Consider the following 24,633-nt stretch of genomic DNA (forward strand, 5'->3'; position numbering starts at 1 on the left):
ACCCCGTTTAAAATTGGACCGTAGACAGATATTTGTTCGCTCCCGGGCATTCAAATTGCGTAATTGGTTCCACCAAACCCCAAGATCGATTTGAGTTTCGATTTCCCAAATCTCGCCAAAGTCGCTTCCAAACCCATAACAATCCGATCTAGAATATCTTGAATACCGGGTACAACTAAGGAACTGTAATGAAGATCTTACCATTTCTCGTCGCAGAATAGCCAACTGGGTGTCCAGAGTGGACGTTGACGCCGGTCCCGATCCTGGTGGTTGCGGAGATGTCTTCCTACCTCCACTACTGCCCCCGGACAACGTACTGCTGACTGGCGAATGTCCCCGCTGTTGGCTCTCGAGCGACGCCAAGCTGTCACCGTGCAGCAGACCGGATCCGACCGGTATGAACGGATTCGTGTGATGGTGGTTCAGGACAGCGGCAGGTGACTGAGAGGACGGTGGCAGACTGGACGGGTGCGGTGGCGTCCCGTGGAAGGACTGTGGCTGCATTTGATGGTGATGGGAGGACTGTGTCGTCGACTGCTGATGATGGTGATGGGTGGGAGGATAGTGAGGATTATGCTGGGATGGGTGTTGATGGTGATGTTGATGGTGCGACTGGAACTGTGCGCCGGCGAGATCGAAACCACTGAGGCTCTTGGGCAGCGGAGGTAATCCGGGAAGTGACATTATGATGCTGTAAAGTAAAGAAAGAAATATTTGATTAGTCTTCGGAATTCATGAACTACGTCCAAGACTATCCTCAAGAATTCAATGTTCACACGTAGCATTAATGTCCCTCTTTTAATTAGTTCGTAAGAGATTTTCCCAAGAATTTGGTCTACTCCATCATTGGAATGGTTTAATTTACATCATTAGTCATTCTCTCCCTCTATTTCAATTCAATGCTACTCTACACTTTTCTATGATTCACACCGCAAAGAAACTGACATCTTCTCTAGGTCAAGTTCTTCCCCCAACTTCATTAAACGTGCCAAAATTGCTGGTTACTGGGTTTTAATCGACCTTAGATTAAATGTGTCGAAATTCGACCCCCATAACTATCTCTCTATAGCTATCCACACTCCCCAATCACTCTGGCTGCCATGCGATCCAGTTCGACGTGCTACTTACAAACTAACCTCAAAATACGTCCAAAAACCAAACTCAAAGTTCTCAGCCACGCGCAATCTGCACTTACAAACAAAAAACACGCAGTTTTCACGCAGACCGGGTCACTTACATTCCACTGCTAAAGATTTCCCTCCATTGAACTTCGGAGCTGCCGTCACTGCGAGCTGTCCTACGGGGCCTTCAATTCCAGCTTCGAATTTCAACGATGCAAACAAACAAAGAGACCCCATCACCAATTACTCGGTGCGACCTAGAAAGGTCCTCATTTACCCACCCCCTCGTCGGGTTGCTTTCTTTAGCCTTTTTTCCACGATTCTCGCTTTTGCTGCATAACGTGTCTTTGCCGAGACCGAGCAGATGACACACCGGGGATCGTAAAAAGACCCACTTCATTCGACCGCGTAATAGACCACCGAAACGACCCCACAGAAGAATGGGAAGCGCTCGGGTGGTGGTTGGCGACCCACTAAGCGATCGAAATGCCACCACCGTACCCGACAGTGGGTTAAAGGAAAAGCCCACCCGCTTCCGGGGACCCTGTGATGTATCGCAGTCGTAGCAAAGATGATTGGAAGATGGGGCTCTCTGGTTCGCCCTGCAATTCATTCCAGCGATGGTGCCGAAGATGATTTTCAGGAAGGCTTCAACTGATCTCGTGGGCACCTTTCTCCTTTCGATTCCAACCTACTTTGTGGCCCGTTCTGCCATATTATTACATCATTTCCACAGGACCAATACGATTGTTTTCCTGCTGCCCTCGAAACACGCGAGACATCTTAACGAGCGCTAGATCCATAACGACGAGCTGATGCCATCACCCGCCACCACGAGCCCAGGTGTTGAAAGATTGGCCGACAGTGCGTGCCGAAAGCACCGCCGTTACGGACACCGCGATCTCTTGCGATATTTGCTAATCTGACCAACGATTTACAGCTTCCCGTGTCGCTGCCGTTGCTACTGTCGAACCGTTAAGTAAACCAGCGAAAAAATAAACAGGACCATTTACGTCCTAGTCGTTCCCGATCTCGATCTCCAAATCTAGATTTCAGTACACCCCACAAAAATGCGAAATCAATTAGCTTCACAGCTTCGGGTTTCCACCGCACAAGGTACGCCTTCTCGCATACAGGCAGGGATCGTACGGCCAAAAATAAGCGCAACTAACATGCCGATCGAACCATCGATGCCTAAAAGCGTGCCTGCCGATTAGCTTCGGTGTGACTTCGACGTAAACTGACGTGCGTCCACTGCACTCCGCTGCCCCGTTCCTGTCGAGTGCGCATGCCTTGCGGGCAAAGTTTTGGAGGGAATTGCTACTCAATTGGACGACTTCACCCGATTAGATACAGATTCCTGCGGCACTGTTTTCCCTCGTGGCGCAGGTTGTGGTTGCTTGCGGGAGTCTTTTACCCAACCCTGCCAAAACAACGCCAAACCGCGCGGTGGATATGGTGCCCGTGTATCGCAAGATGGCGACGATTACGCTGTTGACACTGGACAAATTGGCTTATGCAAAACTTTGCCTGTTGGTCAATCGATCGACGGCTAGACGTTGCATCGTCCGTGCGCTAATGGGACCAATATTAGCACGTTATGATCCAACCGAGTGCACCGCAATGGGTGCATTTATTACCTTGCTACGTCCAATCAACCCTCACATTCGCCGGCGATCGTTCCAGGGATGCGTGCAACATGCGCAAGTGATGCAAGTGAAACCCGAACCACCGATCGATTGATCGCCTGCAAAGCGGTCCAATTTCTCATCCTGCTTGCTCTAACCGCCACGCAACTGCGCTAGCCATGTTTTTTTTTTTGCACTCCCTGGGCCGTCGTCTTATCTAGACTTTTCGGGACGCGAAAAGCTCACCTAGCACGGTACGGCATATAGACACACACTCATTTTCCAGCCGGCCCAGACTTTGCTAATCGAAACGCACCAATTTCCGGGTCATTATCGCTAATCGCTCGGTGGCGGCACCGGGCCTTGCCTGTACGGCACATCGGCACCAGTCAAAGAAAGAGTAACCGGCTTTAAAGTCTGCTCCACCGCCAGTGGTGGTACTGGGAAGCACACGCAACCCCCTAACGAAATGAGACGCCTGTAGTTTAGAAAATTTATTATTTTCACCAACTAACCATCCGACCGATATAACGCACATTACTACTGAAGCACACAGCAGAAGGTAATAGGGTCGGTAGGCTTCGATAAAAAAAGCACACTTCACCAGCTCACGCAAGCCGCAATTGGTGGTGAACACTCGAACTAGATAAATTAGACTTCATTTAAAGAAGACACTCACACACAGCGTCTGTTTTTGTTTGCGTTATGCAAAGGATTAGCAAACAGATCGGCAAAGCTTCTTCACTCTGCTTCAAAAGAGTCACAAGTACCTCAAACTAACTTCAAGAGTAAAGCCACCCAGATCACTGTGAGAAGAGCAAAGACTATTATGCAAAAGATCGTTCCTCTGCAGTTCATTAGAGAAGCATTGGCGAAGATCTAATTAATAGCAAGATAGAAAGATGTTAAATTCATGACAAGATAAACCATTAGACGTCTCTCTGAGAACTGTTTCTTCCAACGATTCTAACCATTCATTTTTTCTCCTCATGACTAACCCCATTTCCAGACCAATGTCCCAGAGAGCATATGTCGTCTAATCCAATTTCCCATGCCTTTCACCCGCGATCCTTATCTACCCCCAAAAGCGTCACACGCAAAGAGATTAACGGATTCGGTCGGGGAAGATGATCAAATTTCCATACCTCTTCCGGTTACTGGTGTGTTTCGCACACCAGACACAGAACCAACGTCAGTAACGGTTCCCCGAACCGATCCCAAAACCGGTGTGCTCGGTGGTCTTAATGTCCCGAGATCGCTAATCTACACCACACCGCCGTGCAAATGATCTCGATCAGCATTTTCTAATAAGTGGCACCGGTTTTTTTCCTTCTTCCATCTGTATTTTCTGCGGACATTGAGATGTTTACGCCGTTATTTTTTTAAAGACACTGTTAATGAGCAAAAATCGAATCGCATAAAAGTGATCCCAAAAAGGACACACAGCCCAAGAACAACCAGGCCGGCGTTTGTGGTTACGCTCCTGGAATGGGCCGGATGTCCGGACGAATATTTAACAAGTTCGATCAACAGCCTCATCGACCAGTAAAACCAGTCCCAAAACAAACAGTCCGAGCTTCTTTTCTTTTTCAGCTCCGAATCTAGGTCAACGGTGTTCGGATGCCCAACACCCTCCTGAAACGTGTTTTATTTCCGTTGTGCCTTCTTCGTGCGATACACGCACGCCTTTTTTTGCGTAAATTAACACCATCAGAAAATTGACCATCTCCAGAACCGTACGCTTAGAAGCGACGCAGCGGCCGGATGTGACGTCCGGCCATTTCGACACGGGGCGCAGTCGCTTTTAGGGTCGTTTATCTTCTCGCTTGAAATTGGATCAATGCGATGGACAAGCGAGATCTGCTTCCAACGTCGTCTAGGGCCGTTTGTGCGGAATGTTAATATTTTACGATGGCACCCAGGGTTTTTTTTTGGAGAAGATCCCCTGGGGTCCCCCTGTTCCGCATAGTACATTACAACATCGTCTACACGGTAGGGCATAGGATGGGAAGAAATCATCTCACCAGATGGCTGGGGATGATGATTATCCATAAATTACCGCAGTTGCAACAAAACACTACAAACATCACCTGGCAGGGTGAGAGTTGTGCGAGGCGGTTGTGGAAAGAAATAAATGAAAAATAGCCACATTCGTCTTCCAGAGTTTTTGGCCTACTGACGCATCACTTTTGGGCGATTTGAGAAGCATTTTTAAGGTTGAAGCATTCGCGAGATTGAACATCTTTCAGAGATTCGAAGATACGAGATCAAAACCATAAGGAATGTTTGCCTAGATTTATTAACATTCCGTTGCCTGCCGTTGCAGTGGAGCCAAACCACATGTCCACATTCCGCATTCCACGCTAAGGGTGCGCGAAAACAAGCGCTCGTTAACGACCGGCACGAAGTTTCTTTCTTTTTTGCAGATCTTGGCACATAAGAACCGGGACCCCCGGTTGCGATCCATTTGAACAAGTGTGCGCACAAATGGCACTCCACAGTCACATTTGCATTTGGCGCACGGTGTGTACGTGCATTATGCAACCACGGTACACCATCGTCAAGCGACACATAACCGCGCTCACGCTGCACTGAGAACTGGGTTGAATGACAGGAGGTCGTACATCCGGGGTGCCTGCTGTTTGCTGGCAGCACTATAATGAACATGACCCCTCTCCATCTCTAGCTCCGTGATCACCGGGTGACCATCTTACGGCGTGTGGGTAGACTTTCTTCTCAACCTACCTTATGGCAAAATGGAAGGGAAATCTTCCAACCCGGGCGGCCGGGTTCTTTCTAATGGAACGGTGTGCAGCACAGAAAGTCTTCCAAGTCACACAATGCGCAAGATGAGCATCGTCAGTAGCAAATGGGCACGCTACGGCATGATTACCGTGTGCCATTTCCGGTGCAGTATGCCAGTGTGTAACGGTCAGATGCACCAAGAAACAGCAGGCCCAACATGTTCACCGGGCGCGAAGGTACCGCACCATGTTGCTGTTCGCTTTGGAGGCTGAAGTTGCCAGAATCAATGGTGAATTTGTCGCTTTGTCACGTTCTATCCCCTCACGGCATGGTTCCACCGGTTAACAAGAGTCTGGGGGACGGTTTGGAGAAGACCTCCCAATGCTCTGCATGCAGCCTGACTAGGCCTGACCGGCCGATCGCGATTCAATGTCATCATCCGTCGCGTCTCTCACTCGTCATTGTAGCACAACACAATCGATCGACTCGCACACACAATTAACCACCGGCGAAGTGGAGGGCCCATTGTTGGTCGCGTACAATCTATGTAGCGTCACAGCAACATCATGACTGGCCATAGTGGCCCGCACACAGCCTGTTGGTGTGGGTACATGTGTTTTGTCAGGGAAAATTAATGGCGGCGGAAATAACCGTCACTGTGTGGGTCTCTCTCGTGCATATCCGACGCATTTCACTACCCCCACTGCTTGCAGCATTCTTGTCCAACTTCCATTTCGGAGGTCAGCACAGTAATCTAGGCCCTTTCCACTAACCGACTCACCCGACTTCCCCATGACAGATGCAGATATACAAAATAAATACATTCACCAACTCGCTGTACTTGTGCGCGCATGTTCGTTCTGGGATCAATAGGCCGAGGGAGCACACGCACACGAGAGACAGCAAGGTTGTAAGTTATGAGCCCAAAAAAGGTGTTCACTACCTCTTCGATCGACAACCAACGGCCACACTGATCCAGCTGCTGACGGGCGACCTGCAACAACACGGGCAATGTGGGGGCTACGACAACAAAAAAAGGGCGTCATGTATGCATTTTTTTATTGCTCAAAGGGTCATACACACTATCGAAAAGGGAAAATCGATGCTCTACTTACGATGGACAACGGCCCAACCTGGTGGAACGCGAAGTTGCTGTGCGCAAGTATCAGAATTCGCGAACTGGTTGCGCCAACTTTCCATTCTTTGCCATTCGTGGTGCAATAAAATGTAGCGACACGATGTCTTCGAGTATATCTTGCGATATTGGATGCATTTTGCAACAGTACTCCTCAGAATCGTGGGAACTTTGGGGAGTTATATTGTACATAAGATATTCGTTCAGATTTTTTCTTCAAGAAATTATTAAAAAAGCCACAAAACAAACAGAATTATAGGCAATCACAACAACTCAACTGTCAAAAATATTAATTTATGACAAATTCAACTCGAAATGTCATAAAATAAACAAGACTTGCGATCGATCGATTCCAAGTTACGAGAGCCCCTTCTGCTACTTTAATACATCTGTATTTACATTGTACTCCATGTCACGGCTATAAAACTTATCGCAAGTAGCTAATAAACCACCCCTTCCAGCTCATTCTATCGTCACCCGAACCAAAAATCACAACTTCCCTATCACTGTCATATAAACGACAGATAAGCGACGACACTCAGATACTCGTACTGAGGTATGAAACAGCCTTTTCAAATTCCACATGTCTATCATTTATTTGGCCACACATACACACACAAAACTACGATAAGCCACCCAGGCGGAACACTTTATGCTGTGCTCCATCAGCGAGAATCCAAAGGCCTTCTGATTCACCTCCCACCCGTAGGTCACGTTCCGACGCGGACCTTATCGCATAGGATGCCGGGCGAAGAAACATAACCTTGACTCACCGTTCCTCTGCATCTTCCTTTACGCTGTCCCACGAATCGCCTACCCCGGACGACGCATCGTCCAGCTTCTCCTCGTCCTCCATGCCCGAATCTTCCAGGCTGATTTGGCAGCTGGACAGCACCACCTGCTTGCCATTGTCGCCCACCTCGATCCAGTCGGCGGTGCGAATCTTCGGCAGTCTAGTGGCGGTCCCGTTCGGGGTCGTTTCCGTCTCACTGCCGGACGAGCGCCGCTCCGACGGACAGCGCTGCCGACGGTTGATCTTCGCCAGATCGACTCCGATCGCAGATTCATCCTTCTTTAACTTCGCTTCCTGATGCACCTGATTCACCATTTGACGATCTTGATGATCCTGTTCCTTCTGCTTCTGGCGCATTGCCGTCAGCTCCGAAATGAGCAGCTCATGAAAGGCGAACTTCTTCTCGCTTAGCTTCGAATCGAGTGTGGCCGGATCGAGTGTTGTGGTCGATTGGGATTTCGTAACGCCCGCTCCAGTCGTTCCAGCTGCGGCACGGTGATCACTCGACGGATGCACATGCTCACCACCTTCAGGTTCTGGACGATGATGCATCGGTGGTGGGGTTGCTGTTGCCGCTACCGCTGCCTTGATTGGCAATCGGATCGAGTTCGATCGTATCACACTGTTCCCGGTGGCAATGTTCGGTTTGCTACCACTTCGTACCACCGTGCTTGTCTGGTTCGAGCCGATAATGATTTCCGTAAAGTGACTACTCTTGGCGCTACTTTCGAGATTCTTCGCATTGTTCTCCCGCTCCAGTGTGCTTCCGGCGGATGCGGAAGATCCGGAGCTATCTCCACGCTCAGTTCCACTGTCACACTCGCTCAGTGACTTCCCACGACCATTCTCGGTGTCGTCCAGGGATAGGGGAGTGCTCAGCAAGCTGATGCTACTCCCATGCGTACCACCATTGACGATGATCACCTCGGACGTTTCCGGAGATCCTTCACTCGAGTGTGAGTCACCGGTGCGCACACGTCTTCGAGCTATCGGGGCCATCGTAAGGGAGTCTTTCTGCAATTTGGAAGACATCTGATCCGCCGAGTGCTTCTGGAGCGTAGCTACCGGTGAGGTAGACACCGAGCTAGATCCAGACGTACTTGGGCTAGTGTTGATCTCCACTATACTGCAGGTGGATCGATACATCACACCACCACCAGCTGGGGTGAGCAGTTTTCTCTCCATCGCTCGCGGACTCTGGCCGGGACTATCGTGATAGATCGCGTTACGTTTGGTGCTCGGATTCGGAGATCCCTGCAGCTGTTCCGGTACGGACCCACCAAAGCTGGACAAGTGGGACCGATTTCTTGCCTGCGGTTGATCGAAATCCGGCGACTTGTACACTACGGTACGTCCGGGATGGGGTGGCTTTAGCGTAGCCATACCGACCATCCCATTCCCACTGTTTCCCCGCGTCCCTCCGTTCGGGGAGGGTGAGTTTTCACGCTGTTTTGCGAGGGCCGTCGCAACGGCAGCTGCACTGGGTCGCGGCGGTACCGGTGGACCCGGCTTCTTACTTATCCCCAACATGACCACCAAATTACGATGATGCTCTTTTCACACCTAAACTTCTCAATTCGTTATTCTGTCGGTATAACGACACAAACACACACAAACTCCACGATATGCAAAACTATCTTAAATGCGCGTTACATGTTACGATCGCTCGCAACCGGTCACGATCACATGATTCACTCCGTAAAACACAGCTGAACGTACGTGGCTTATGATGCAGTTACTATTCACCCATGGACAAGAGAAGAGAAAAATTGCTCGTTAGCATTCATCGCACCTCGATAAACATTCATCTACCATCAATGCCCCGCCTCGCGGTATCACCAGAACACGACGCACCTCTCAAAACCCGGCTATACGATCGCTATTAAACGGCATCACACTTCACTGTGTCTCGGCGTGTTATTGCCAACCTGACGTGTTTTGTGTAAAGCACTGACTCAGCTCGTCCACCATTCCACCACTCCAGAAGGGCACGTTTTAGCGGGGTTAGAACTGTGGCAAGATATCAATATCACCTTCAAGGCATTGCTCGACTAGAATTCAACGTGACACCTCACACATTGACATCCTGCGGTACGCGAACAACGGGCTTGATTAGAACCTTCTCAACCAGTGCGATCTCCATCAAGCTCACTTTCAATCACAACCCCCTTCAACCCGAGAGATAACCCACAAAGGGACTAGGGTCCCGCCGGTTTTTGGGGCCACTTACACTGCGCGCGCTTGACATACAAACAATGCACACATACAACGGTCGGAAACTGCACTCGAATGCGCGGCCTACTTTCCCGTACCCTGCACAGCATCACCCAAGAAGGGAGAAGGAGAAAACAGTAAGGTAAGGACCCAGGGCACAAGACGCGGCGCGACACATCTGTGAGACCGACCGAAAACCATGGGGCGACGAGAAATCCCGCGAGAAAGCATTCGCAGCTCACACGTCAAGCGCTGCTACAAAGGAAACACCTGCTAAACCTTGTAAGGGTTGCACTTTAGGCACCTCCAGATAATGCTTATACACAGAGACAACAGCTACAAAACAAAATCCCCCCCCATTATCAGACACACGGGGCTTTTTGTTGCCTACACGCATCCAAAACCGTCTACTAGAACGCGAACGATATCGTCACTGTAGGTGCGCATAAAAAGTGACACAAATAACAAGCGCCCCAATTGAACACTATCTTCCCAAGGGTAGCGGTGATTGTACGGGTTTGATGTACGTGCAGTTGTACTGAAGTTTGGCCACTGCCGGTAGGGTAAAAACCTCCCTATCAATCCACAACACACACTTCACACTGCTCTATGCACAGCACATCCAAAACTATTATTTTGTCGAGCCGGATTTGGTCGTTTTGGAATATTTTTTCTTTTAAATAAAAACCACATCTTCTACCTCTCCCCCTCAACTTCACTGCGTAAACACTGCGACCGCGAAACATAAAACAGTGTCACATGTACTGCATATACCCCCCAACGAACACACGGGAACGGAGGACTGACCAACCCTTCGCTTTTTGTAGCAACACAGCACAACTTTTGGCACAACCCCTTTGGCGACCTATCGACGGTTCTATCGCGATGCCTACATGAAACACGACCAACGACCAACCACCGTACCCGGACAAAGCCAACCGCGTATTGACGACCGTCCGCGAACGCACCGACCAAACGCAACCGAAACATTACAGCCCGCTGGTATGCGTGTGCTGTGCGCTCAACCAACACTTGGAAACCTGGCGAGTACGCAGTGCGAGAAATGAACGTGAATGCAGGGGTTTTCGAAGACTTGAAACATGATGATACTATATCTTAAAGATTATAATCAACCTTTTAAAATAATGTTGTGTACGAGTGAGCGGTCCGGCTACGATTTGGTACCGGTCCTGTTCTGCGTAAAATCTACATCTTAAAAAATAATACAAATTTTAAAACGTCATACAGAACGATTATCACTTATTTTTTCCAACACCCACACCCATTACTTGAAAGCGTATAACTAATCAGCTAATTTCTCTTCTTTTTACCGGTACAACAACTTCAAAAGGTCTAAAAAGCCTGCCATTTATTTGTAACAGGATACTCAGTCCTGTGTACGGAGTTTTGGACTGATTATGTCGTGTGAAAATCTGCACCAAAATAATACGAAATCTGCAAAATTAATAATTTAACTTAATTCTTTATTTTATAAAATGCTATCTGATAATGCAACATAATTATTGAATGATGATTTTTCGAAAGAAAAATTAATTAATGTAGCTTCCACAAACCGTTGAAGAGCCCTGCTTAAGCATAACACCACCACTAACGCAATGCACGCCATCATCTGGTATGATCATGCTCATCATCATCATCATCATCGATCTATGCACCAACGAGAACGCTATAACGTTGCTGGCACTATGAGGAGAGTGCAGCAATGCATTGACATTCATCAAAAAGGGGAATAAAGCAACAGATTTAGATGTTTAAAAATAAAGTCGAGCTTATAAAATACCCTCATTGGAAACAAACAATCTTTTTTTACTACATAACAATATTTTACACATCCTGGAAACATTCTGAGAAAGATTTCCCGAAGGATCATCCACTTGAAATTCATAAAAAAAACAGTCACATAAATTATTGGAATGCCTCCTAACACTCAAACCGCGCACGTCATGCGTACGTTTCGTGCATTATGCGTTTTAAAGACCTTTTTGTTCTGTTTTTGTGCTCTTCGTACGACTTTCCTAACGCCTCGTTCTGCGTGAGCGTAAAGTTTGCTTTTTTAAAGAAAAGCAATCCTTCCAAAGAAATAGTAGAACCCATCGTCAGACTAGGACAAAACGAATCATTCCCTGTTATAAATCCCGAAGCATACGTTTATATGTAGCGGTAGAGCAATAACATAAAAGAGCTATAAATGCTACAAGGTTACAACAGATATCTCCTGCAATACGAAGAGATGCACTTCGAAATGATGTACCTCCGCACAATAAATTGGACCATAAATCACCTTTCGTCCTGCCCAAACGAATCGAACAACATATTTTACGTCACGTTTTTGTCACGTGCTGTTATCGCTAGCCTTACAACAGTAATTCCCATTTGTTTTACGCATGATCCATGAATAGATAGATAGTCGATGTAATCGTATTTGCTGTGCAATAAACTGCCAACACCCCGATAATACCCGCTCATACGGATTGGGCGTCTTTGCTTCTTCGTTCGCGGACACACGCACAAGCAACAAGGATAAAGATTAAATTCAAACTCGATACTTTCCACCTACACCTACACATCTGTTACCGTTTGGCGCCCTTCAGTGGCTTTATTGCACCGTTTTAGCCATCGATTAGAGCGCTTCCGCATGGGACGTACCCGGCGTCGTGCAACTCCCTCCGTCGTTCCCATCCGGAACAGTAGCACGCCGGGACACGTGCGTTTTACCCTGCGCCCAATCAAATAACCCTCCTAATGCGCATTACGTATGTACGCCGGCCAATTGTGTGTCCCGCCAGTATCGAATGTCGGGCCGGCCCGATCGATTTGCACCACGAGCCGGCGATTAAATACTTCTGACCCGTGTGCGGAAGGATAATCTCCTCGGTACCCAGGAATCGAGTTCTCAATGCGAAATCGTTTTCGGAAGACCGCCAGAGTGCACCCTGTTGCGAACTTGATCAGCTAATGGACAGCTGTAGTTACGATTTCACATGCACTCACTCCGACGCGCAACGATTAGTTCACGCAGTAATTTATTACCACCAAAGCTCAGCTTCAGACCGCTCTGATGCTGTGCACTTTTCACGCTGTGCGCGCTTTAAATGCAACTAATTTTCTCCCTTCGTGTGCCGCAACACGATAACGCCCAAACGCACTTTTGCCCGAAACCGAACGAGCCCCACGCGACGGGAGGCGTGTGGATCTACGGAAGAACACGTGCCTGTACCATGGGAGCAACCTTTCTAACGGCTCCCAAACCCCTGGAAGAGATGGCATAATTTATCTATCCATCGACTGACACTCTGTCTCCACAGTTCGCAGGCCATATCGTTCACAGGGAAATCGAATCTAACCATACGGGGTTAAATGTAAGGGAGTTCCGTTCGTTTACTTCTCCTGTCTTGCTGCCCGTGCTGGCTGGAAGTGCCAGCTGGAGCGGTGGATGATTTGCACGCAAATCGTTCCCGGATCTTTCCGCGTTGGTCTCGATAATAAATTGACTGTCAAGCTGTTGGCGGGCAGTTTAAGATGAAGCGAGGTTTGAGAAAAAGCTTCGGCTAAAAATAGCGCCACCGTTCGTGTGAGAGGATTGGCTGGATGTCGGAAGTGACTGGAGCTAAAAAAAGGGGAAAATCTATCTCCGCTCAGTGACAGTTCTAATGTAAAAGTAATACTCGAACGGAGTATCCTCCTTATTCCACATCTTGCGATAGCAATACCTCAAATGATGTTAATGAATATGTCTAAAAATTATGAAATCAACTTTGTATGTACATATTACAATGCTCTTACTCTATCTCTCTCCTAGATTACCCCAACAATCACTCCTTTTTCCAGATGGACGACCTTTAGCGATTATAAGAGTTGTGTTGTCCGAAGGTCTTCTGACTCACTCGTCGAAGCCTGAGGAGTTCTAACAGTTGTACGAAAATTCTCATTGCGTCGAACAGGTGTATTCTAACTTTTCGGCCTATCTTTCGAAGAGGACCTCCGGACTGGGAACACTTCAGAATATCACCCTTAATTCAACATCAAATCATCTTATCAACTTTTTACACATTTTTACATTTTATTTTAAACCATTCAATGTAATCACCAAGAATCAATAACCCATTCGATGTGCAATCTTTAACATCTGAAACAAATTGCAACATTGCGACTTTCATAGTTCCTTACTGACCACACACAAAACAGCGCTAGGCTTTTTGATTAATGCATTGTCTCACGATACACGCGGCGCTCAGTATCGCTTTCTTCAGTTCTGTGCTTCCCGTTTTCGCTTGCTAGAAAACAAAAAAAGCAGGGCGTGTGCCAATGCCCTGTTGTAACGCAGTACGCACAGTCGTTACCCACCATGGGAGTACAAGAGAACCGCCCGTGCGATGGTTGTGGATGTGGTGAGCTTGCAGCGATAGTGTTAGCAGCGCGTAATTGAATTACTTGTCGATAAATCGTTTCCCCGCGGGCGGACTATTTGTCATACTAACCGAAACCGCCCGTGTAACGCACATCACCGTACACCCAGGTCTCAGAGCGCGTCTTTCCACCTTTGCCTATTGCAAAGCCATTTACCTTCCGGCATCTAGAAAGGCAAATCTCATTACCACCACCCACACGGTAAGGAGTGCGTTGTTATTTAATTTCGCTTTTTTTTGCGTCCTCCTTTGCTTTACCGGCAAAGCAATCCCGACAACGCCACCCGTGTTCAGTACCGTCTCTTCGTTTGCGGTGGTTAATGTTCTAAAAATATGATACTCATAATTCTATTACGATAATATTTCCTTCCTTTGCTTGTTCGGGGAGTAACTTCTGAAAAGGGGTTGTCTGCTGGAAGCCGGGTCTAAAAAAAAATACGGCGAAGCCAAGGAGATTATGTTCACCACGCACCATTGCTTGACTTCGTCGCAGTCAATTTACATTTCAACTGGTGCCACGCTGGGGCTTTCATCTTGCGACTCTCCAACAAGCTGATCAGCATCATGTTCACTAGAGCCAGTTAAAATGAAAAACAAAATACATAACACACCTACATTTGTTGGATGCACTGATTAAACAGAACCCAACTACTGATCAATCTTACCCTTCTCTACCTAACGATGCAGGTTTTCTATCCTAATTGTATTTCCCTCCTATTAAAACAGGGAAATTAGTACAACGAGTCCTAAATAGAGCAACTAATATTTAGGCCACATATTTTTACAACCATACCGCTCCGCTTCATTCTTTGGCGCCTTGTAAAGCATAAGATCCACGCCGTTTCTTCCAAACCCTTCGCGCGCGGTCGTGTATTGTTCACGAAATATGATAAAGAACGTGTCGGTGAACGTGAAACCCGACCGTTATGGGGGGGAAAGAATTCATTTACGATGCCGCTAATGTTATGTTTTGTTAGCTTTGTTTCTTCCACCCGAGCCCGATTTATTTGACGGTTTTCAATGGGTGAAATTATGCAAATCAGTGACACCATTGCGCGTTCGTTCACAGTTTCAGAGTCGCTTAGTAAAACAGAAAACATAAGGTGTATACAACAGCATGGGGCACGCGACAGACACGAGTTTCTAAAAAAAACTGTTTAAAGTTAAAACAAATAAGCGAAGAGTGTGTGTCGCTTCCTACACCGAATATTCGAATCTTCGGTGAGTACGTCAGAAAGGCATAAAGTTATCTGTTTTCGTACGCTACACACACAACAAACTGTCGGATTTACGCGCTCGACTGACCTTTAAGTTGGTTTACTCTTTAATCTAGTCTGTTTCTGGCCGTTTCTTGTGGCAAACAATCGTTCTATCATCTGTCCACCATCTGTGCTTTGATCCAGACGTTCCGAACGATAGAAACCTCTACTGACCCGCCGTTCATCGTACAGCACAGTCGCGAGTGTTTGTACCGGATATTGCGGGTGTTGCTATAATAAGACAGCGATCCATCGGTTCAGTTTGATGTTCGCTTTTATCCGCGCCGACCGATAAATAACGCATCCACACGGGGCAGAAAGATTTTTTGCTGATCCGTCACCAAACCAACGATCGCTATGATCATTCAGGAAAGAGTTTAAATTTGGAATACCATTTGGATGTTCATCCATTTGCACTGCTTCAGAAACGCACAAACAAACAGCTTTTTTCTGGGGGTTGCGAAAATGAAGAAAGGAAAGATTAATTACGTAACGGAATCATTTTACATTTAAATTGCTCACTGCAAATTACTTTCAAACGCCCAAACTCGTGCTGACATCTTTGCAACACCAACGATTTTATTGGGCCATTTACACGCATAGCTGAGCGCACACGAGACGATAAAATGCATCAGTTACCTTCACTATTACACCCTTAATAGGAAGATAGGAAATGCAACAAACAAAACCCTATGAAGACCCATGCTTTGCAGTGTTTGTAGCACCTCTGTACCAACCATTTAACAAAACAATGCCGGAAGGAAGTAGTGGCTTTAATGCCACCGATGCTTTTTCGATTGCAATGAGCCAACTTGTCGACGGAGTAATTTATTTATTTTGCCGCATTCCTTTACAAAAGGGGGCCACAGTGCATGTGCCCAATAAATAAACAAACTTTTTTCTTTTAAATAATTAAAGCACAATCGATGTTTGGTCTCGTTCAGTAAGTAGTGTTTGGTTTCACAAAAATTGTAAATTTGATTTAATTATTTCAAATATTTGCACATTAGCAATGCCTCTCACACCTATTTGGAAGGCACCTTAAACGATGAAACTGCACCGATGCACTCGTCATCGGCACATTCTTTGTTATTTTTAACACACAAAGACCAGCCACAGATAAGAGATGCATTCTGGCGTCTAGTATCGTGCCTGTGTGTGCTAATTTAACAAAAATCCGCAATTCGGTCCCCTCGGGAAATTCTTCCTTTTATATTTATATACTGCTTCTAACAGCATGATGTTGCAGTAAGGCCCAACGACTTTGCGCCTTGACTGTGACGCTCACATAATTATCTTTTTCCTTTATTGTATCTAAAATAGATCAAAATACATTTCTTTGAGCAACATAGTTATGAGCAAATATTTTCTTACCTTTCCGATATCGCTGCTGCTGATTTTGCTCAAGAAAACTTCTAGGAACAGACGTAGTAAATCACGCTTAAGGATACTATGGAATATTTTTATGCGTACCACTGCACTAATAGCACTTTTTTCTAAGAAATGCCTGTGTTTCTGCAAACAATTTGCACAATGCTTGAAACTCATTAGGCGCACAAACACACGCAAGGGCAACACGAGCACCTGATACGGATTCTATTCTATATGGCCAATATTGAGCACACAGCACTGCACTTGCCCTGCGTTACACTGTACTAATTCTATGGCGTACACCTTTTCCTAACACCTCGTGCACTTTCGCCCGCTACTGCCCGAAAGTGGATTGTCACTTAATCATGTTCCTTTGCAAAACTAGTCCGTGTGGTCATAACTATTATCTTTAGATTAGAATTATTATTATCGCTTCAACACCTGCGTTGCGTCAACGGAGCTGGTCGTTGGGCACCCTACTTGTCGTTGAATTTCCACGCCTGTCGGCACATCGGACACTGTTGGTTCGCTTGCGAGTTCAGCCACTTTACGATGCAGTGCATGTGGAAGCAATGGGAACAGGCGCCCCACACGAGCGGACAATCGTCACCGGGCAGCGTGCAATCCGGACAGCAGCCCTCGAACGCCATACGACAGATGCCGCAGTTGTCATCGTTGGCCAACCATTTCCAGACAGCGACACCCATCCAACCTGCAACAAACCGGGGGAAAATGGCACCAAAACGGGAACGGTACAGTTAAATGGCAAAATTAAACTGGTGTATAACACGTATATCACGGCAAAACGGACGAGCGTGACGCAAGGATTGCCCACTGCGGTGCGGGAAAATCGATATGCATAAACCTGACCCCTTTTTCCCCTTCAGCTGGTGGCTGGTTCTCTATCCCTGTGGTGGGCTCCACTCTCAGCACCAAAAACTCTCTTCTAGCGGCCGCATGTTACAACAGCACACGGTACACACTCTATCGAGCGAATTTTCCAAATGACAGTTTTCCACGCTTTTCCATCCATGCTGCCGGGATGCGCGTGACCCTTCCGGTCGATTTTATCCACGCACCCCGCGTGATGCACTGCACACGCGAGACAGCTACAATGGATACGATGTTACTTACTTTTAACCGTGACTTTCATCCTAATGGCAGCCACATTCGGGGTCAGGATACGGCTTGAAAAATGTCCACTTATCACACTCTCCCAATACAGCACATTAAACCGGGAAAATGGTTGGAAAAAGCACCTACAACGCACAGCAGGAACAAAAATCCTGCCTTTTTGTTCACCCGTTTGTTTTGTGTTTTGTTCGGCTGTTCCGTGCTGTTTGACAGCTGGCACTCGATACACGCACACATCCTCGCGTGCGGTTGCAGTGCTGCCATCTAGTGCCATTAAAACGAACGCAACCCGATCCCTAGCTGGCTGCATACGTGCATTTCAGCTACTGCGATTGACAGCTGTCAATCCGTTCGCTGCATAAAAACATTCTCGACCAAAATACGCAGAACACGCAAAAGCCAAAAACATATTACACTACAAGGCAAACCCAGTGAAATTCCCAGCTTTTGTTCAAACGTTTTGTAGTTTTTTTCATTCCGTTCGAGTAATAGTTTCTCCTCCTCCGGTAGGTTAACTCACTTTTGCGCAATGGGAAACGCGGGAAGTAATTTACCCCGGGAGCGCCATAAATCGGGATCCAATGATCCAATTCCGGGCTCTCCGATGAAGGACGATCAGGCGTTTGTGTTCGATCGCAAACCACACATCTACGGCCATCCGTTTGTGACCGAGGAGGAGGTGGAACCGTACGGTTATTCCAAGTCCGTTCCGGATCCCGAGTTCATGCGCGAACCACGAAAACGATCCAGCACCATGTCCGAGGGCACGACACCGTCCGATTTGCCAGCTGCGGGTGGACCACAAGAGGAGGAACCGCAGTCCACCACACTGCCGACCGTGTTCAAGTGGGACGGTGGTGGCAAGCAGGTGTTCATCAGCGGAACGTTCTCCCAGTGGAAGGTTCTACCGATGGTGAAGTCGCACGCAGATTTCGTCACCATCATCAACATCCCGGAAGGGGACCACCAGTATAAGTTTCTCGTCGATGGCGAATGGAAGCATGATCCAAAACTGGTAAGCGTAATATGGCTAATGTTGCTAACACGCGTCTATATATCCCCCAATAATATGTGTTGCAGAAAAATGTTGAAAACGACTCGGGCTTTACGAACAATCTTGTTACGGTGCGTCAGTCCGATTTTGAAGTATTCCAAGCGCTGGCCAAGGACAGCGAAGATACGGGCAAAGATGAATCGAAAGAGTGGGGCCAAGATATCCCAACTGCCAGACCTTGGGGTAAGGAATCGGGACCGCCCATACTGCCGCCCCATCTGCTGCAGGTCATTCTTAACAAGGACACTCCATTGTCGGTAAGAAATTGAGGTTTTGCAGGCCAATACACAATCCACACTGAAGAATCTTTCTTTCTTTCCATCCAGTGTGAACCAACACTTCTTCCCGAACCGAACCACGTCATGCTGAATCACCTGTACGCCCTTTCGATCAAGGACGGTGTCATGGTGCTGAGTGCGACGCATCGCTACCGGAAGAAATACGTCACCACGCTGCTCTACAAACCGATCTAGATGTGGTGGGTGGTGGGTTTCATATATTTCCTATCCGATTTGAGCTCCTGTAGGAGGCCAACAGATCGGGAGGAGTAATTAGATAGGGGACACTATGGGATTATCCAAAAAACGAAAAACCAAAGCTGATAAGCTTACAACCAAGGATGGTTGATTTATAAAAAAGAGGACAAACACATACATACATACACATTCAGATTGATTGGTTCCTGTTGGTTTGTGTCCTATTTTATAGGGGGATGAATGGATATAACTATGAAGAGCAGGTGTTACATAAATTGACCACCAGGGTCACAAAAAGCTACATGTATTTTATTCCTCACAGTTTGTTGATTATATTGCATAGTTTGTAGTTACCTAGACAAAATGTCCGCGACACGATTCGAGAACGGGATGGAAAACAAATATTGCATAGGAAGCGCGTGCCTGGAGAAAATTATTTGTACAATGCAACAAAGGATAGGGAAAAACAAGGGCAAATTACGCGACATGTTTTTAATTGCTTTCAGTTTAAAATGACGATGGCTTACGATGACGAATCTTCGTGTAAATATGCTGAATATGATGTATCGGTTAAACCAAGAATAAAGTTTTTCACACTTCACAAAACCTTGTTCATCCCAGTAGCAGTTCTGCTTGTGTCATCGACGTTGAAGCGCTTACGAAGGATCAGAAAGCGAAAAAGGTACATGAAGCAAGAACATCCCTCACCCGGGACCTCCACTCTATTCCAAAAGCGTAGCATTTTTACTATGGTAGGTAGTGAAAAAAACATTAAATAATTCGTCCACCAATGTTTTGTTCTCAGCTTTACGAGCATCTTCACCCGTGGCCGCTTTCTTTTCCTGCTCCGATTCTTCACTTTCCGCCTCGAGCGAGGATCGTAGTGGATCGCTCATCAAGAGCCGCATATCTAGCATACCAATCGTGGTGCCTAAAACGAATCCAATCCACTTAAATTCTTCGCACACGGTCAGAAAGATGACAACGACTACTTACTGTGAATGGGGTGAAAATTGAAATCTTTCTCGTACATCTTGAGCCAATTGTGCACTACCCTGAGCCGGTACCGAACCGTGTGGCCACCGAGTCGTAGCAACTTTTTGTGGTATGCCGTCTGGAATAGATCGTACAGCAAAAGGACTGCGTGCTGTGCAATTCGTTGAATTCTGCTTACATCTAAAACGAAATATAGAGCATAACGCTATCGTTGTTTGTTTCACATTCACGAGTTCCCAAGCAAACCTTCTTCCTCATGCACGGTCCGTTGATTCCAACACAACAGTACACGGTGTAGTAGCGTAACGAACGCGGCCACTGTCCGGATGTGACAAAGTTCGCATCCAGGCGGATCGTTCCGGTCGTAAAACGATCGTACCCATCCGACCGGCTGTAGCAGCACGTTGCGCAGGAAGTGTATCGTATTTTCCGCGTTCTTCAGTAACGGTTTCAACTGCCATCCTTTGTACGGTACGTGATGCCGAACGGAACTCTCCAGCAGTGCAGCATACATCTGCAGCGTGCATGTCTCTTGTGAAAAGCTGATCGATTTTAACCGATACTGCTTCCGACTCGATTTACGATTGTCGGGTTGATGGGTCGACGGGTCGATGCAGAGACGATCCAGCAGCTGTTTCACACTGCCGTCCGTAATCTGGGACAAATGGCGCAGAAAGTCGGACAGTTCCGCCAGCGATGATGGAGCATCGGTTTGACAGAGTACGATTGAGCGGAACAACTGTATCAGTTGGATGCCGTGTTCACCGTACTGCTTCATCCGTCTAGAACGGAAACTCATACCGTTCAGTAGAGCGGCCGCACCCGTAATCATCCCGTGCAGTGCGACCAAGAAACTCTGGAAGGGAAAGGTGTTTAGTTATGTTTCATGTTTAATTTCAATTTTAATGTTCAACTTACAGCATCACTGATTTGTTTAATACCATTTGCAAGTCGCGCTACGAGACCGTCCTTGAGCAATTTCTCCACTACTAGCTCGTTCGATATTCTACAATATAAAGCCACCAGCGCCAGGAAACGCCGTATAACGATCGCCTGTTCGCCAACAAATAATTTCTCCTGCTGAAAAATGTTCACCGGTATGGTGAGTTCCATTTTGCTCCTCGGGCGCCCCTGTACGCTACGTTCACTAGATCGGTTCGACCCACTAGCCCGCATTTCGGCTTCTTTCTGCTTGCTCAACCGCTGACAGTAAAAGAAGATCTCGTTCAGTCCGTTCTCCGTTGCGATCGCTACGCAGGGAAACTTATCGCTAGTTAGCTGCAGCGCGTTCGATGCTCCACCATTAGTTGCAACGTCGCTTAGCAGTTGAGAAAGGCACGTTTGCAGTAACACGAACTGATCGGCGATCGTAAACTCGTTCCGTGTGATTCTGGAATACTTGCGAAGTTTGCGTCCCTGCGCTGAAATAGCAAATGGATTTACGAACAAGTGCGGATCGAAGTGAAGCTTCTCGTACTGATCGACCGGTACGGTGAGCGACAGCTTCGGTATCATACTGGACAGGACAGCTTCATAATGGACAAGATTGTTAGCCTCTGTAGTGGCGTTAGATTCTGACCGTGCCGAGGTTTTCGGAGCTTCCACACCGTCACGCACCTCACTGCTTCGCATCGTAGCGTTTAAACGCTTCGACTTCAGATTCATTATTTCCATCTCCTTAAATTCATTCTCTACCTTCTGCGCCGAGATAGTTTTCTCGAGATTCTTCATCTTTTCGATCCAATCCTTCTGGATCGTTTCTTTTTCGCGCATCTTCTCAAGTCGCAGCTGCTCATTGGTGGTTTTCACCATCTTCAGCTCGTACCGCAACATCGACACCTCACCATCCTTCACCTGTAGCTTTTCAACCGCGTCATTACAATCCTTCTGCACACTTTCCAGCTTCTGTGCCAGCTGCTCCACGTGCTTGGTAAGAAATTTCACCTGTATGTCTTTTGCCTGTTCCTGCTTTTGTGTGATCGATTCCTTCATCTCCTGCTCGATTTTTGGCACTTCTGATGGAGCTGTGATTTGCTGCGGTGCGGTCCAATTATTCGACGCGAACTTTTGTGCAGTTGAAGTTTTAGGCCTAAATAACATCCCTATCCGCAAGGTGGAACGAGTATCTTCCTTGAAGGAAAACGATGGCGCTTCGTTCGGGCTCGGTTTTATTACCGGTGCGGGTGTTTTAAAATCTTCCTCAATCTTGGGCTCAAGCTTCGGCACAGGTTCCTGCCTACCACCAACCAAAGGGGCCTGCTCTTGCTGCCTAAACTCATCCAGATTGAAATCATCATCGTTATTGTTGAAGTAGTCATTGATCTCGTTGTCAAAGTTCCGATAATCGTCATCCAACTTTTCCGAAAAGTAATCATCCTCTCCGTCCGCAAACAGCTCCGCCACCAGCTTATCCGGTACCTTTCTCGGTCCTTTGGTGCCCACGTGCCCTGTCGTGACCACTTCCGTCGTTTGCTGCGTGCTGGATTTTACACTCCGGCTAAACCTTCCGAACGTAATGTCCGCCTCGAATGCTTCAGCGGCTTGGGATGCGAGCACGATAATGTCATCATCGTCATCGTCCCACAGATTGTCTGCCGGACTTTTTACCATACCTTAAAAAGCAAGACGACGCAATGTTATGCAGATTTGTTCAAAGAAAGTTTTCAGTTCACCACAAACATACCATTGGGTGCATTGCTTGACTTGGAAGTGCTGGGCTGTGGATGGTACTGCTGGCTCGGAATGATTTCGATGTCGAGTTTCGGTTTCTTGGAGGCCAACGGTTGCTTCAGCTGGAAGTACCCCGAACGTTTCGACATTCCGGCCACGTGCACAGATAGGGCGCGAGATGAACAACAGAACAAAGTAACAACTAATTACATTTTATTTACAATACACACTTAAATCCCAACAAACTGCACGCCGTGATGTTTTGTTGATGTTTATGAGCGGCTTTCTGTTGATATGTCAAACCGCTTTGAGCTCCCACCAGCGGGGAGTGTGTGCGTGTGTAAACCGATGAAATATTTCAACGATGTGGAAACGGATCTAAAATCAAAAGTGGTGATTTTTAGCTCACTTTGATTTGAAAGCAATTTTAGACATATTCAGGACTGTCTAAATCGAAAGGAGTTTAGAAATTGAATAATGTTGGACGAGGTGTGCCGAAATAATCAACTAGTATGAGGTACATTCTGAGAGCATAGAAGATCTGAACGCGTTTTGTTTTCACCCTTTATCATTTCTTCTCAATTTAGAAGCAAGGTGGCCAGTAGTTTGCATCTAAAACGATTTAATAGCGCTCCTAAAACTCCTAAAAACACATTTCCAACAAGACAAGAGAAAAATCTTATGTGAGCCTAGTTGGCGAACTCTTTTTGAGTTTATTCAAGTTGCAAACCTTGTAATGATTTTACGTCTTTCATTGATACAAACTCTCTAAATCTTTTTATGATTTGAGGCATATACAGATATTTCATCGATACCGGCACACAAATGGCAGTTTTACTGTGGGGAGAAAGAGGGAGTAAAAACACACTTCATTCGATTTTGAACCACAAAAAAACTTCAAGATGTACCACGTGTTGCGGAAGGAAAACAAATGTTATTCTCATTGTTCAACTTTCCAATCATTGAAGATATTTCTTCAGCTTCAATTCAGAGCAGAAACACAACTTTAGCGAAACAAATCGATCTGGCTATATTGCTTCATGTTAAGCAATGCATGATCTCCCAAAACAAAGTGACCAAATCTTCGAATACACACTGGCTACTGTTTACTGACAACTCCTAATAGGTTTATTAGCGCTTTGGACACCGCAAAACATCAATTGAGTCCTCCCAGTCGCCGCAGTAAAACCCGATCAAAGTGATACGTTGTGTGCAATAATTGTGCTGCGTTTAATGTTGAACCTCGTATTTCATACTTTTCCACCTCCAACCTCCTACCCACAATACCCACGACACCGCAATGGCACCACATAAAACCATAAATAAACATCACTCGCAGAGCTCAAGTCTCTTCCGCACTGTGCACGTGGTGCATCGTGTGGTGCATCAAATAGACACATGTTTTTAATTATTCATGTCCACGAAAATTGCTTCTTCACAAAATTAGAAACGTCGATCCCCTTGTGTGTCAGCTGGTGCGTAGCCGGCTTCCCTTTTCGGGCCCTTTTTGCACCCTTCGCATCCGTGCGGTATGCCTCGTACTCGTACTAAAGATGTACTCTCGTACATCCAGCACCACTAAGACTCAGATGTGGCACAGCAGCGCGGCA

General features: G+C 46.8%; 4 protein-coding genes across 5 annotated transcripts in view; 1 reads left to right on the forward strand and 3 right to left on the reverse strand.

Moving 5' to 3' along the window:
* Nucleotides 1–10,556, reverse strand: part of LOC128303901 (lateral signaling target protein 2 homolog) — a 46,548-nt gene extending 35,992 nt beyond the window's left edge. The window contains exons 1-3 of one of the 2 annotated variants that reach the window (XM_053040986.1): nt 10,530–10,556; nt 7,403–9,160; nt 202–691 (exon numbers count right to left, since the gene is read on the reverse strand). In XM_053040986.1, coding sequence (XP_052896946.1) covers nt 202–691; nt 7,403–8,952 — 2,040 coding nt within the window. In that variant the 5' untranslated portion in view covers nt 8,953–9,160; nt 10,530–10,556. Of the gene's footprint in view, nt 1–201; nt 692–7,402; nt 9,161–10,447 lie in introns of both variants that reach the window. The other variant, XM_053040985.1, reaches the window with a different exon arrangement.
* Nucleotides 10,557–16,355: 5,799 nt separating this feature from the next.
* On the reverse strand, nt 16,356–18,014 carry LOC128303902 (anaphase-promoting complex subunit 11). Its single transcript, XM_053040987.1, has 3 exons — nt 17,828–18,014; nt 16,697–17,405; nt 16,356–16,636 (listed from the first exon to the last, which is right to left on the reverse strand). The coding sequence occupies exons 1-2, from the start codon at nt 17,844–17,846 to the stop codon at nt 17,170–17,172; spliced, it is 255 nt and encodes an 84-aa protein (XP_052896947.1). The 5' UTR covers nt 17,847–18,014; the 3' UTR covers nt 16,356–16,636; nt 16,697–17,169.
* Nucleotides 18,015–18,188: 174 nt separating this feature from the next.
* LOC128305943 (5'-AMP-activated protein kinase subunit beta-2) lies at nt 18,189–19,951 on the forward strand. Its single transcript, XM_053043584.1, has 3 exons — nt 18,189–18,842; nt 18,908–19,138; nt 19,208–19,951. The coding sequence occupies exons 1-3, from the start codon at nt 18,357–18,359 to the stop codon at nt 19,352–19,354; spliced, it is 864 nt and encodes a 287-aa protein (XP_052899544.1). The 5' UTR covers nt 18,189–18,356; the 3' UTR covers nt 19,355–19,951.
* Nucleotides 19,952–20,040: 89 nt separating this feature from the next.
* LOC128305941 (ATR-interacting protein mus304) lies at nt 20,041–23,247 on the reverse strand. The gene is made up of 5 exons (XM_053043583.1): nt 23,037–23,247; nt 21,272–22,965; nt 20,600–21,209; nt 20,354–20,533; nt 20,041–20,288 (listed from the first exon to the last, which is right to left on the reverse strand). The coding sequence occupies exons 1-5, from the start codon at nt 23,170–23,172 to the stop codon at nt 20,080–20,082; spliced, it is 2,829 nt and encodes a 942-aa protein (XP_052899543.1). The 5' UTR covers nt 23,173–23,247; the 3' UTR covers nt 20,041–20,079.
* Between the last annotated feature and the right edge of the window lie 1,386 nt (nt 23,248–24,633).

Source organism: Anopheles moucheti, chromosome 3 (assembly GCF_943734755.1).
Source record: "Anopheles moucheti chromosome 3, idAnoMoucSN_F20_07, whole genome shotgun sequence".
Classification (NCBI taxonomy): domain Eukaryota; kingdom Metazoa; phylum Arthropoda; class Insecta; order Diptera; family Culicidae; genus Anopheles; species Anopheles moucheti.